General features: G+C 40.2%; 1 protein-coding gene across 1 annotated transcript in view; it reads right to left on the bottom strand.

Moving 5' to 3' along the window:
• The window catches only part of PHEX (phosphate regulating endopeptidase X-linked), a 208,793-nt gene that overhangs the window by 188,345 nt on the left and 7,326 nt on the right, over positions 1-13,122 (bottom strand). Inside the window, exon 3 of the mRNA XM_065900503.1 lies at positions 7,683-7,844. Coding sequence (XP_065756575.1) covers positions 7,683-7,844 — 162 coding nt within the window. The remainder of the gene's footprint in view (positions 1-7,682; positions 7,845-13,122) is intronic.

The raw sequence follows: 13,122 nt of genomic DNA, 5'->3' as shown, positions 1-13,122 counted from the left end.
CGGCTGGGCCCGTGAGCCATGGCTGCTGGGCCTGCGCGTCCGGAGCCTGTGCTCCGCAACGGGAGAGGCCACAACAGTGAGAGGCCCGCGTACCGAAAAAAAAAAAAAAAAATTATTAAATAAAGGTGTTCTCTGATCCTTCTCTATCAGTGAAATAAATTTGAATTTATTCACAGATAGCTCACCTTTCTAATGGCCTATTCAGGCCTCTAGAGCAGCATTGTCTGACAGAAATATTATCTGAGCCAAATACATAATTGTTAATTTCCTTGTAGCTATATTTGAGTAACTAAAATAAAACAGGTGAGATTATGTTTAATAATATATTTTATTTAACCCAATGTACCTTAAAAATATCATTTCCATAGGTAATTAATGAAATAAATCATCAATTTACTAGTGAGATATGTTACATGTTTTCTAAATGAAGTCTCTGAAATTTGGTGTGTATTTTACACTTACAGCACATCTCAATTCCAGCTAGCCATATTTCAAGTGCTTGAAAGCCACATGTGGCTAGTGGCTACAGTATTGAACAGTGTAGCTCTAGAGTCTTTTATTTATTTATTTATTTTGGCTGCACCTCGTGGCTTGTGGGATCTTAGTTCCCAGACCAGGGATCGAACCCAGTGCCAAGTCCTAACCACTGGACTGCCAGGGTGCTGATTTTTAACTTCCACATGGTAGTCTCGGGAGCCTCATTAACTTCTGCATCCTCCTATGCTTAACACAATACCTCTTGCTGGATGTGAATGAGGAAGTCTAAATTCTGATTGCTCTTGGCAACGATCTTATGACCAAGCGGACTTAGAAAGCATGAGACAGTGGATGTCAGAGTAGAGACAAAGAAAGAAATGTGATCCTTAATGGGATGGTTCATCTGCTAGATCAACCCTTACCTGAAGTCCACATGATTACTAGATATTTTGGTTACACGAGCCAACAAATCTTCTTTATTGTTTAGGTCAGTCTGAGTTGATGTTTCTGTTACTTGTGACTAAAAGCAACTGGGGCCAGGAAAAAAGTAAAAGCTCAGAAAATAGTCCTGTGTTCACAGACTAATACAATCAAAATGCTGTGTATTTCCATCTACTTGAAGCGGGCACATTTCCCCCAAATTAAAGAGCATACAACTCAGAATGAATGTAATGAAAAGATCTGGTTCTTATCAAGTGTACCCAACTTATGTCTAGTATTAACCACTACAGAAGTTTTAAAAGCTACATTAAAGACACAGGGGAAAAGATCGGATCATAAAATAAAAAGATTGGAACAGGTAGGAGTCAAAAGGTAAGACAAGGACATGCACTGGGGGTAAAAATGGATACACAAGAAGAAAACCTAAAATGTTGCGTGTCGGAACTACCAGAACACAAGCTTTTACACATGGTGGCCGTTCTCATGGCCTCTTTACTTCCTTAAGCTATTTAGAAAGAGGTCTTGTCCTAAAGCTAAATGCACATTTTTCACAGAGACTTCAGGAAGAAATTCATTTCTGTATTTGAAGTGAGTGTCTCCCAACAGGAAATGACTAAACTTTTTAAAATTGGACTTCTTTCCCCTTCCTCACATTTCACGCACCCACATTCCCATCCTACCCATGCTCAAATGGGGTATGCAATTAGGAAAAATGGGACCAACAACAACAAAACTCTTCAGGTAAGATCATTTCATTTCACATTCTAGAAGCCTGCGATACAGGCCCAAATCTTTACCCAGCACCCCTCTGTGCACACGGGACCGATAACGGCGCATGTACAAACTGGCAATTTGCTGCTTCCTGTACGGCCACGTGGTCAGAAAAACAGGAGTCTGCTCTGAGTGGGCGCACTCAGTCCATATAGCAGATTCAGTGAGACTTACAGGGGCTGAGTTTTCACCAGGAATAAAAAGCACACCACGGTGGCTGGCTGCTCCTTAGCACCTCCTCACCACATCCCTGTTTTGTTTTTTCTAGTCTGACGTCATTTGTTTCAAAGAGCTTAATGATGTCAAGGCTCAATCTGGTACATCATTATACCATGTTCACTGTATGAGGAAAATGACACAATTCACTATGTCTTCAACGATCTGAACTTTCTAATTATCAAATGACTTTACAGGAGCCGAACTGAAGTTTTCAGCTTTTTAATATCTGTAAAAGACGATTTGGCTAAGGATCACTAATAGGGAAAACAAGATTACAGGGGGGTTATTTAATTATGAGAATCATTTAAATCTCAGCCAGCAGGTATTTACAAATAAATAACCAATCTATGAATCACGATCATCTTTCTCTGCCCATTAATGCATAGACCCTACTTCATCTTATTGTTCTGCTGGTGCTGTCTGTGCTTAAATATAATAATATACTGCATTTCTTTATAAACTATTGGCAAAGATCGCTATTCCCTAATAGGGATGAGCTGGCCCTACCCTGAGTCATCTGTCTTCTGTTTGACACAAGTGTTCTATCTCACTCATTGCCTCGTGTTTCGTAAATGCCCATTTGCAAAATTTTCATCTGTTCATTCATAAGCAGTGCATGCTGTGTCATCCTCATGGCCACATGAAAACAAATTTGGGAGGTTTTGTAGGAGGGAAATTTTAAGACATTCAAACACATGACTACATTCAGCCTTTTTTAAAAAAAAACAGATTCTAATTCTTGGAGAGAACAAGAAATAATTTTATTTGCCAAGTAGAAATCTGAGCCTTATATGCCATTTAAAGAAAACATTCATGAAGCCAGGTTGCTGACTTCAATAGAGGGCAATTTTTCATCAGCCAGGTCTGTCAAATCCATTTTATTTCACAAATTGGACAGCCATTTCTGTGTGTTCTCTATCAGCCATAAGAAAATGGTATTCTTTTGATTGCTCGTATTGCGTTTTATTTTGGGATGTTCTCTCTTTTTTATCAAGGGTGAGGAGAAATATCTAGACCGCATTCAATATTTTTGAAAGCACATGATATTTACAGAGGATAAGACCAGAATAAAATGTAAAGCATTTGACAGACACTACTTCATGAGCCTTAGAACTATCTTTGAGACAAAATGTAGGAGCAAAGGACAAATATTAATTGAGGGCCTGCTACATGCCAGGAACTAGACTGGGTAATTTATATAGGTCATGTCCTTTAGTTCTCACAAATCCTATGAAATGGGTATTCTCATCTCCATTTGAAAGGTAAAAAAGCTGAGCTAGGTAAGCTAAGTAATTGACCAAAAGTGACACAGAGGAGAAATGAAAGGGAACCAGGATTCAAATCCAACCCTGTGGCATCAAAACTCAGGCTCTGAGTGGCTTACAATGAGGAAAAAGTTTGGAAACCACCTAAATGGCAACACATGAATTGATGAAACAAACTGTACTATATCCACACAAAGTAGTCATGGCAAATGATGGTACAGATCTATTTTTATTGACCTGAAAACATGTTAACGTGTCAAGTAAAAATGACAGATTATAAAAATAGAATACATGATCCCTTTTGAGATATATATATAATTTTATATGTATATTTGCATTTAAAAAGTTATCACCAGGTATTGGGATCTGAAGTATGTTTCTCCTTGTTAGTCATTTATAGCTGATCTACAATGAGCTTGCATCACCTGGATGGTTAGACAGATAAGTAGACAGACTGAGAGAAACACAGATACATAGATAGATATAGAATAAAGACATACAGATAGAATTTAAAGACTAGTGTTTAATTCTTGGACTCACTTTTCCTCCCTTCCATCTTTCACTCTTCCCAGTCCCCCACCTCTATTTCCTGGGATCACTTCTCAAAATAAACAACTTGCATGCTAAATAAATAAATAAATGTCTGGTGTTTAAAAAATAACATTGTTAGCACCTCTGATATTTGAAAAGCTCTATTTATACACTTTAAGAATTCCTAATTATCTGCAACATATTTGCAGAGTTCAGAAAGATATGTATCTATAAATCTGTGTATCAGTATCATCTACACATTTACATATTTCTAACCTATACATTTATAGATGGAGAGAATGAATAGTATGATAAAGCCAATACAGTACAGCAAAACAATAACAATCAGGAAATCTGGGTAAAGGGTATATGGGAGTTTTTTGTGCTATTCCTTCAACTTTTAAGTCTGAATTACCTCAAAATTTAAAAGTTTAAAGAAAACATATTTTATATTTCAAGCACATACATCTGGAACAAGATGATACTAATTTAAAAAGAGACCCTACTCCACCATTTGCTCTCCTTCTTGGCACTTGTAGCAAGAGCCCTATGACTGATTTTTAAATTCATCCTTTACGGTGCTTGTCACAAAATAACTTGAGATTTATTTGTCTGTGTCTTTCCCAGAGCGTAGAAATATATGGGGAGCCTCCCATTTTGTTTCACAAGGCCAGCACAATCTTGATAACAGAATTTAACAAACCTAGCACACAAAAATCCATGGACCAATATGAATCATAAATACAGACACAAATATAACAAAATACTAGCTTAATCAATTCTTAAGCAATGTCTTAAAATAATAAACCATTCATAAGCAGGATTTATTTCAAGATTATAAGGTTAATTTAGCATGAGAAAATCTAGAGAAGTTAAAAGAGATACTCCATGTGACTCTCTTGATAAACAGTGAAGAGATTTTTCCTGAGCAATACCTTTTTGCAAACTAGGAATAACAGAACACAATAGAAAAGGTTAGAAAAAAAGAAAAAATATATTGGGGGGAATGCTAGAGGCATTACCACCCAAGTTAGGAATAAGAAAATTATACCCGGCTTCTCTGGTGGCACAGTGGTTAAGAGTCTGCCTGCCAATGCAGGGGACATGGGTTCGAGCCCTGGTCCGGGAAGATCCCACATGCTGTGGAGCAGCTAAGCCCGTGTGCCACAACTACCGAGCCTGCGCTCTAGAGCCCGCGAGCCACAACTACTGAGCCCACGTGCCACAGCTACCGAAGCCTGCGCGCCTAGAGCCCATGCTCCGCAACAGGAGAAGTCACTGAAATGAGAAGCCCGTGCACCGAAACAAAGAGTAGCCCCCGCGCTCACTGCAACTAGAGAAAGCCTGCACACAGCAATGAAGACCCAATGCAGCCAAAAATAAATAAATAAAATAAATTTATTTCAAAAAAAAGAAAATTATACCCATTACGATTGCTATAATTCAACATTATTCTGAGAATCTAGTCAATATAGTAAAAGGAAAGGGAGAGACAAAAATTACAATTATTTCTTAATTTTATGATGTCCTATCAAAAAATCCCAAAAACCCACCAAATAGCTATCAATTAATAAAATAGTTCTACCTAGATCCAATATAGATATATCAAAGCTTTACAACAGGCATCAGGAGTTGGCAAACTTTTTCCATTAAGGTCAGAGAGTAAATATTTTAGGCTTTGCAGGTTATATGGGCTTTATGGGTCATATGGTCTCTATATGCAACTACTCAACTCTGCCTTTGTGGTGCAAAAGCAGCCATTGATAATGCATAAATGAATGGATGTGGCTGTCTTTCAAAAAAACTTTACTTACAAAAACAGGCAGTGGGCTGGATTTGGCCCACAGGCCACAGTTTGTTGACCCCTACTTTATACCACACAAAAAAAATGGGTGATTGCGAAAAGTAACCATTTAAAACAGCAAGAAAATATATGAATACCTAAAAATAACTTTCTAAAGGGTGATTCTGATATATGCAACAAAAATGAAACGGTGAATACTCTTTCAACACAACAATTTCATATCTGGGAATTTATCCTAAGGATACATTTAGATAAGGCCATAAAGATGTGTAAACTTAGGTATTATTATAGTGTTATTTATAATAAGGAAAGATATCTACTGACATAATCCATGTCTATGAGGAATACATTATGTGTTACAGCAGGTGACAGAGCAGCGTGCGTAATATCAGCTATCTTTTATTTTTTTAAATATATGGCTGTGCATATGAGATTATGCATATGTACCCACACATGGAGAAAAACACCTGGAAAGCTATATACCCAATTGCTTTATTAGCAGTTATTTCTAGGGGTGGATTTATGTGTGACTTTCTTTTTACTCTTTGCATGTTAATTGTGCTCCTTTCTACTTTCACGACTGAGCTTGGAAATAAATTTTTTTCATTTTTCAAAGTAGAAAAAAAAAAACTTGTGCTGCTCTGAACAATTTACTCTTACTTCTGTGAATTTTAGCCCATATACCATGTCCTCCTCAAACAAAGCCCACCGATACTGATTTTAGTTTTTACAATAAGACATTCCCAGAAATTCTTTAAATTATTATAACTGCTTCATGCCCTGAAGACAGAAATCTTTGGGCTATAACTAATATAAAAGGATCATCTATCTGGAAATATTGACTTTTTTTTATCCTTCAGTGATATTTCTCCAGTTGTGTGTGTGTACATGTGCACACATGCACACATCTCTCTGTCTAGGAAGACAAGAAGCCAGAGAAGGGAAACAGGAAACAGGCAAGAATGGTAGGTAAAGGACCGACACGAGTTAATATCCTGCAGGAAAATAAGGCTCAGCAAATTCATTCTTCAAGGTCCTATTTACAGTTCCACAGAACAGGAATCTCACCTGTTGGGTTATGGGAAAACTCTGACATTCTTGCAAATTCTCATTTATAACTTATGAAGATTAAGTTTCAGCCTTCTAGTAGAAAATGTAAGTCCATATGATTTATATCTAGTTGTGAAATTTAAGCACATTTTTCCTTACAGTGACAATAGGTATCTAATTATTTTGCCAATGGTTTCAGATGTTGTAACATACATATAAGTTGATACGTATTTAATTTTCATTAAAATTAATGAACTTAATTCTTAAAATCTTCAGGAAAAGGATATGGAGAAGATAGAAAAATGATGATTCTCAAAAATTTTCAGAAATTCTTTTAGGTGTGTTACTGCAAGTAACACAAGTTATATGGCATAGCTCAGTTATAAGAAAGCCAAAAAGATATATGCTATTTTTGCCTTCACAAAACACTCACCTTACCTGGCCTTGAAATCTCTCTACTTGCGTTCTGAAGTGGTTTTCTCCAACAACTCAGCATAAAAATTAGACCAATTGTGAGCAGAAGATCCTCTAGCTTTTTTTAAAGATATTTCCAACTTTTGAAGAGTATGTGTGCATGCGCGCATATGTGAGTATGTGTGTGTGAGCTTGTCATTGCTTGAGAGGCCATGGGGAAAGGACAGTCTCCCCAGAGCCAACTTAGAAGTTAACAGGAACAACATGACAAACACAAGGTCATCCAGAGTTCCCAAAAGTGATGTCAAAAGACGATGAAGTGTTAAGTACATTTTGTAAACCATGAAAATCCAGGACACAGTGAGCAAGTGATGAAGTTTGCTCTGAACGTAACAGATGAATAAGTATACCAATATAACATGATTTTCATTAAGTATTCCTTTGCTCCCAACCTCAATCAAATGCTGTTTATCCTTCAGCAGCAGAACTTACTATTATCCAATGTGAACATAATGAACTACACCAGGCTTGCACTATCTGAAAGATTAAAATTCCACAACTTTCCTTTCAATCTTCCACTTTAAAAAATCCTGGAAGTGAATTTAGTATAGTTAAAGAGTGAGCAGTCATGCCTCAAATCCAAAACTATGTTTTTCTTGTCAAATACTGCTCTCTGTAAAGCACATCACCAAACCCCAGTAGAAACTTACCCTTCAACTTGAGGTCGACATTACGTCTCAGCCAAGGATAAATCCCATAGCTTGGCATATCTTCAGGAATTGGATTACTGTTTATCCAGCCATCACAAGCAAACCGGAAGAAATTATCACAGGGGTCCACAGACAGATTTACTTTACTCAAGATGGAAGCAGCTATTTAAAAAGAAAATCATAGGATTAATGACAAGCACTGAACATTGTGTACTGGTCTCTTCCAAATTAAACAATGATTTCATATCAACCAGTTCCCAAGCCTTGGCTTTTACATTTCCCCTCAAATGAAGCCCTGAATCAACTTCACTATATTAAACTATTACATCCAGAGCAAGTGGGTAAAAGTTGAGTCATATTATAGTTAGTTACCGGCTTTTGCAGGAGCACCCCTAACATCTGTGGGACCTGGAACAGGAATATAAATGGAGTATAAGGTAAATTGTTTGCCAGGACGTGCGTGACATTTCCTTCCATTCCTTTCATCCTTCTGCAAGGTGACTTTGCCACTCTTGCCACCAGGATCTATTTCCCCTGCCATGGATCTGGGCTGGCCTTGTGACTTGCTTTGACCAACAGAAAGTGGCAGAGTAACTTTTCATGAGTTTCAAAACTAGGCCTTAAGAGGCCTTTCACCTTCCACGTTAAATCCCTTTGGTGCCCTGAGACTGCCCTTTGAAGAATCTCCTGGAGGAGGTAAGGCCACGCGAAGACGAACCCAGCCACCACCAACCGCCAGATGTGTGACTGAAACTATCATGGACCTTCCAGGCCAGGCGACCCTCCGACTGAATGCAGCTGTATGAATGAGCCTAGGCAGTCCCAGCAGAGGAACCCCACCAAACCCAAGGCATCATAAGAAATATTAAGTCACTCTTGTTTCAGGCCTTTAAGGTTTGGGGTGGTCTATTCCACAACAAAGGCTAACTGAAACAGAAGCCCACATGTAATACCTAAATGTTGACAATATCTATTTACAATACACCTTTATAAAGACCTGGAGAGCCAGGTATGGATCCTTGAGCCCCTTGACATTCAGGGCAGCTCTCAGAGGAATGAAGCCCCGGAAGAGACCCAAACAGGCCCTAAAAGGAGGCTTGGTGCCATCTTGCAGGGAATTCTGGGTTAAGGAGGGGAGAGGCATGGCCAGAGCAGAGCAAAGTGTAACATTCTAAATGAGGGGCCCAGGGCAGGGGCCCCTCTTGCCCAGGTCTAGAGGCAGAACTGGGTATTTGTATGAGTTAACAGAAAGACACGATAGATTGATCTGCCATCTTTTCCTCTTTCTTAAGGCCACACTCGATTATATATGGAAGATAGTCAATCGGTAGGAAGTTCGTTCATACTTAAATATGTATCCATGAGCTTTAAAAAAAAGTCTTTCGTTACAAAACGAGAAAGTCCCAAAATTCCTAATATTGAACTCCAACTCCCTTCCAACTGCTGGCTACCACTCTAGCATAAAGATATGCACCAAATGATTTTTTTTTTTAAAAAGGCAGCCAATATTTTAATGACCTGGGAAAGACGACAGCCTGGGTGATTTTCATAATTAATTAATGCCAGAATACATTTATGTTTGAAGTAATGAAAACTCAAAGAGTTTTCAGCTAAACTTGAATGACTTGCCGAAAAAATATAATCTGCGTAAATTTAGATGCGCCTATTACAGTTTGGTTATGTGTGTGGTTCCTCCAGGTTTAAAAGTAAGGCTACATATTTCTCTAGCCTAGACTTTCTATGAAAATTTCAAACAGCTTTTTGTCTTTGATGAAGTTAATAATATACAAACAACTTAATCTCTATAGAACTTCAAAATCCCCATCACGCTCAATCCTTCCACATCCAAAAAGAAAAAAATTGGTTTAGAATCTAAGGTTGATAAATTTTAAATTTACTTAATATTTTCATCTTTCAGAATTAATGAGGTTGTCTCCAATTACAATTTTACTTACTGTTACTATTTTATCATTAATATTTAATATGCAAATTTGCTAGGACACATAAAATCTTCATTTTAGTTTATATTTGTGGTTATTCTGGTTGTGCATCCACAGAATGAATCTGCTATAGGACACCTCAGGAACACGGATCATACAAGTTTCAGTCCCACACAATACTCAGAGTCACACAGAGGAACCCTCACACACATTTTTATTCACATAAGCACGTTGTTTTCTGGCCACCTTCCCAAGCCTCCCCCTGCCCCCAACCCTCAAATGTATCCCATCTCCTCAGTATTCTTGCAGGAACCTAAACTGCAAGATCAGCTCTGACCTCAGCCCTGGTATAAAGTGGGGGAATACATCACTCACACTGAATTTGGAACTGAGCCCACTACGTGGAAAAACTCCAGCTTCAGCCTCTCAATTCAGCACTCACAATTCACAGCTGGGCACAGGGCTGCACTTTCTACAAGGGAACTGTGACTTCAAATTGCAAGGGACCATAGCTGTCAAGACACCAAAACTCCTCTCCCCCTACTCAGCTCCATGGAGAAAAACCAGAGTGTCTTGTTTTAATAAAAGAAATATGATAATGAAGGAAATCTGTGAAAGGCCAAGCTATGTATTCCCTCAAGTCATTGCATATAAGGTAAATTGTTATTCAATCTCCAGCTAGTGTTTATCTAGTAGAAGTGAAGACACCACTCCTTATACCACCCTGACTTTTTAAGTTTAATCAGGGTTGGGGGGGAGGGGGTAACAATAAAATCACTGATATTGAGCATCTCCTCTGTGCCAGGAACTATGCTAAGCCCTTTTCAGGCAGTATAGCCTCATCACAGACTCTGGAGCCAGACCACCTGGTTTTGAATGCCAACAACCCCATGCAATAACTATGTAACCTTAGGCAGGTTACTTAGCCTCTCTGTATCTTAGTTTCCTCATCTGTATAAAATGGGATAATAATAGCACCACATAGGATTTTCATGAGAATTAAATGAGAAAATATGTGTAAAGTGCTTAGAACAGTGTCAGGCACATCGCCAAATAAATACAGCTGCCAGATAAAATACACAATGCCTAGTGAAATTTGCATTTCAGATAAATGACTACTCTTATAGCGTAAGTACTACCAAATATTGCACGGGACATACTCATAGCAAAAACAAAGTTGTTGTATATCTGCAATTCAAATTTAACTGAGCATCCTGAATGAATGCACGTAGCTAAATCTGGCAACCATACACACAAATTTGCTATTACAATTCCACAAACACTTACTCGAAGCTCTTGAGGCCAGATGTTTCAGAGCTCATAGATTCTAGAAAAGTAATGCAACGCCTAAACCACAGATTATATAATACCTCCAGCAATGTCTGGAGCAGCACTCCTGTAGCAAGCACATTAATAATTCTATAGGGAATAAATGCATATTCTCTTAAGTAGGATGAACAAAGTCTAAAACAGCCTCACTTGAGTTAAGATCCAGTTTTGCCGTCACAGGAACAGAGCTCGGGTCCACTCTTGCCAACTGAGCATTACAACGCTCTCTAGGTACAGGGTAAAGGATATGGCACTGTGGACCTGGATTACTAGTACTACCACCAACATTATTTTCTTCTAGTCTCACAACCAGTATGATAAATAAAAATTCTTATTCCCATTTTACAGATGGTGAAACTGAGCTTAGGATGGTTTATGTATTTAGCCCAGATCACATGGCCTGTACTTGGCCAGCTAGATCATGCCTCACACTCATCAACCTCTCTGGCCTGATCCACTATCATTAGCACGCCCTTTCCTTGTTTCCTCGTTTCTTTGTATTCTTCCTCCACCTCTTATTCCGAAAGAGGGATTAGGATAGATGGAAATAGAAAAGGAAAGTCAGGAAGAGAAACCATCTCGGAAAAGACTGGCACCTGCTCGCAAAAAGTCCAGAACTTCGCTCTCCCAAACTTCATCCTGCCAGCACGCAGCGCACAGCGGCGCCCACGCAGCGCACAGCGGCACCCACGCAGCACGCACGCGGCGCCCACGCACCGCACATCGGCGCCCACGCAGCACGCACGCGGCGCCCACGCACCGCACAGCGGCCCCACGCAGCACGCACGCGGCGCCCACGCACGGGACAGCGGCGCCCACGCAGCACGCACGGGGAGGCCACGCACCGCACAGCGGCGCCCACGCAGCACGCACGGGGCGCCCACGCACCCAACAGCGGCCCCACGCAGCACGCACGCGGCGCCCACGTAGCACGCACGCGGCGCCCACGCACGGCACAGCGGCGCCCACGCAGCACGCACGGGGAGGCCACGCACCGCACAGCGGCGCCCACGCAGCACACACGTGGCGCCCACGCACCGCACAGCGGCGCCCACGTTACAGGACTGTAGCCCTGGTGAGCCTTTTGCTCCAGAAACAGCGGAAGTATCTTTTTGAATATTAGAAAGCCAGTCGCCAAGGTGAAAACTAAAAAGAGGGCAGCAAGGGAAAACACTAGCTGGCAGGAGACGACATAATCAATGTCATTCTTCAAGCTTTACTTTTGCATTATTATGATTCGTAATAAAGAGACAAAACTCATGAAATAAGTGGCCCTCCGTACGGAAAGTTGACTTAGGGTTTCAATTTGAGTTCAAAATTTTTAATTTCACACATCTGCAAAAACTGTTCCACAGACGAAGCACAAGGTGATGACGTGAAGTCTAAAACCTGTCCTCTGATAGTCCCACCTGGTGCCCCACCTGACTCCAGGTCACCCTTGCTCCACTGGAGAAATCCCTAGGTCAGCTGCTCCACTGGGAGCAGGAAAGGACCTGGGAATTCCCACATCTTTCTCATCCTTTCTGGGACGAGATCAAAAAGCTGAAACAGTTGTCTAGTCCCTAGACTCTAGTAGGTCTAATGTTATGAAAAAAGAGCAAGACAGGACCAGGGTCCAAGAGAGTTTCCTGGCATGGCCTCTGGCACACAGGCACAGATGGAGAGGAGCCACACATGAACTTGAAGCCCAGCCCTGCTGCTAACTCAGGATGTGACCCAGAGCAAGTTATTTAGCACCTAGAAGCCTACATTTCCTCATGTGCAATTGGGCCGGGTGATAGCACCAACTTCATGGGGTTCTTATGAAGATTTTTATGAGATGGCACATGTAAGTCATTTAACATACTGCCCGGTTTAAAACATATATATATATATATGTTGATCACTTAAGAATGGGACAAGGGACTTCCCTGGTGGCACAGTGGTTAAGATTCTGCACTCCCAATGCAGGGGGCCCAGGTTCGATCCCTGGTCAGGGAACTAGATCCCACATGCATGCTGCAACTAAGGAGCCCACGTGCTGCAACTAAAGACCCAGCACAGCCCAGTAAATAAATAAATATTTTTTTAAAAAAGAACTCTAATAGAATAGACTGGTGGTTGCCAATGGGTAGGAGGGTGGGAGAGGGTAGGAATGCAAGTTTGGGATTAGCAGGTGCAAACTGGTACAT

Source organism: Phocoena phocoena, chromosome X (genome assembly GCF_963924675.1).
Source record: "Phocoena phocoena chromosome X, mPhoPho1.1, whole genome shotgun sequence".
Lineage (NCBI taxonomy): Eukaryota > Metazoa > Chordata > Mammalia > Artiodactyla > Phocoenidae > Phocoena > Phocoena phocoena.
Note: the sequence above shows the minus strand (reverse complement) of the source record. Positions and strands in the feature narration are given on the sequence as shown.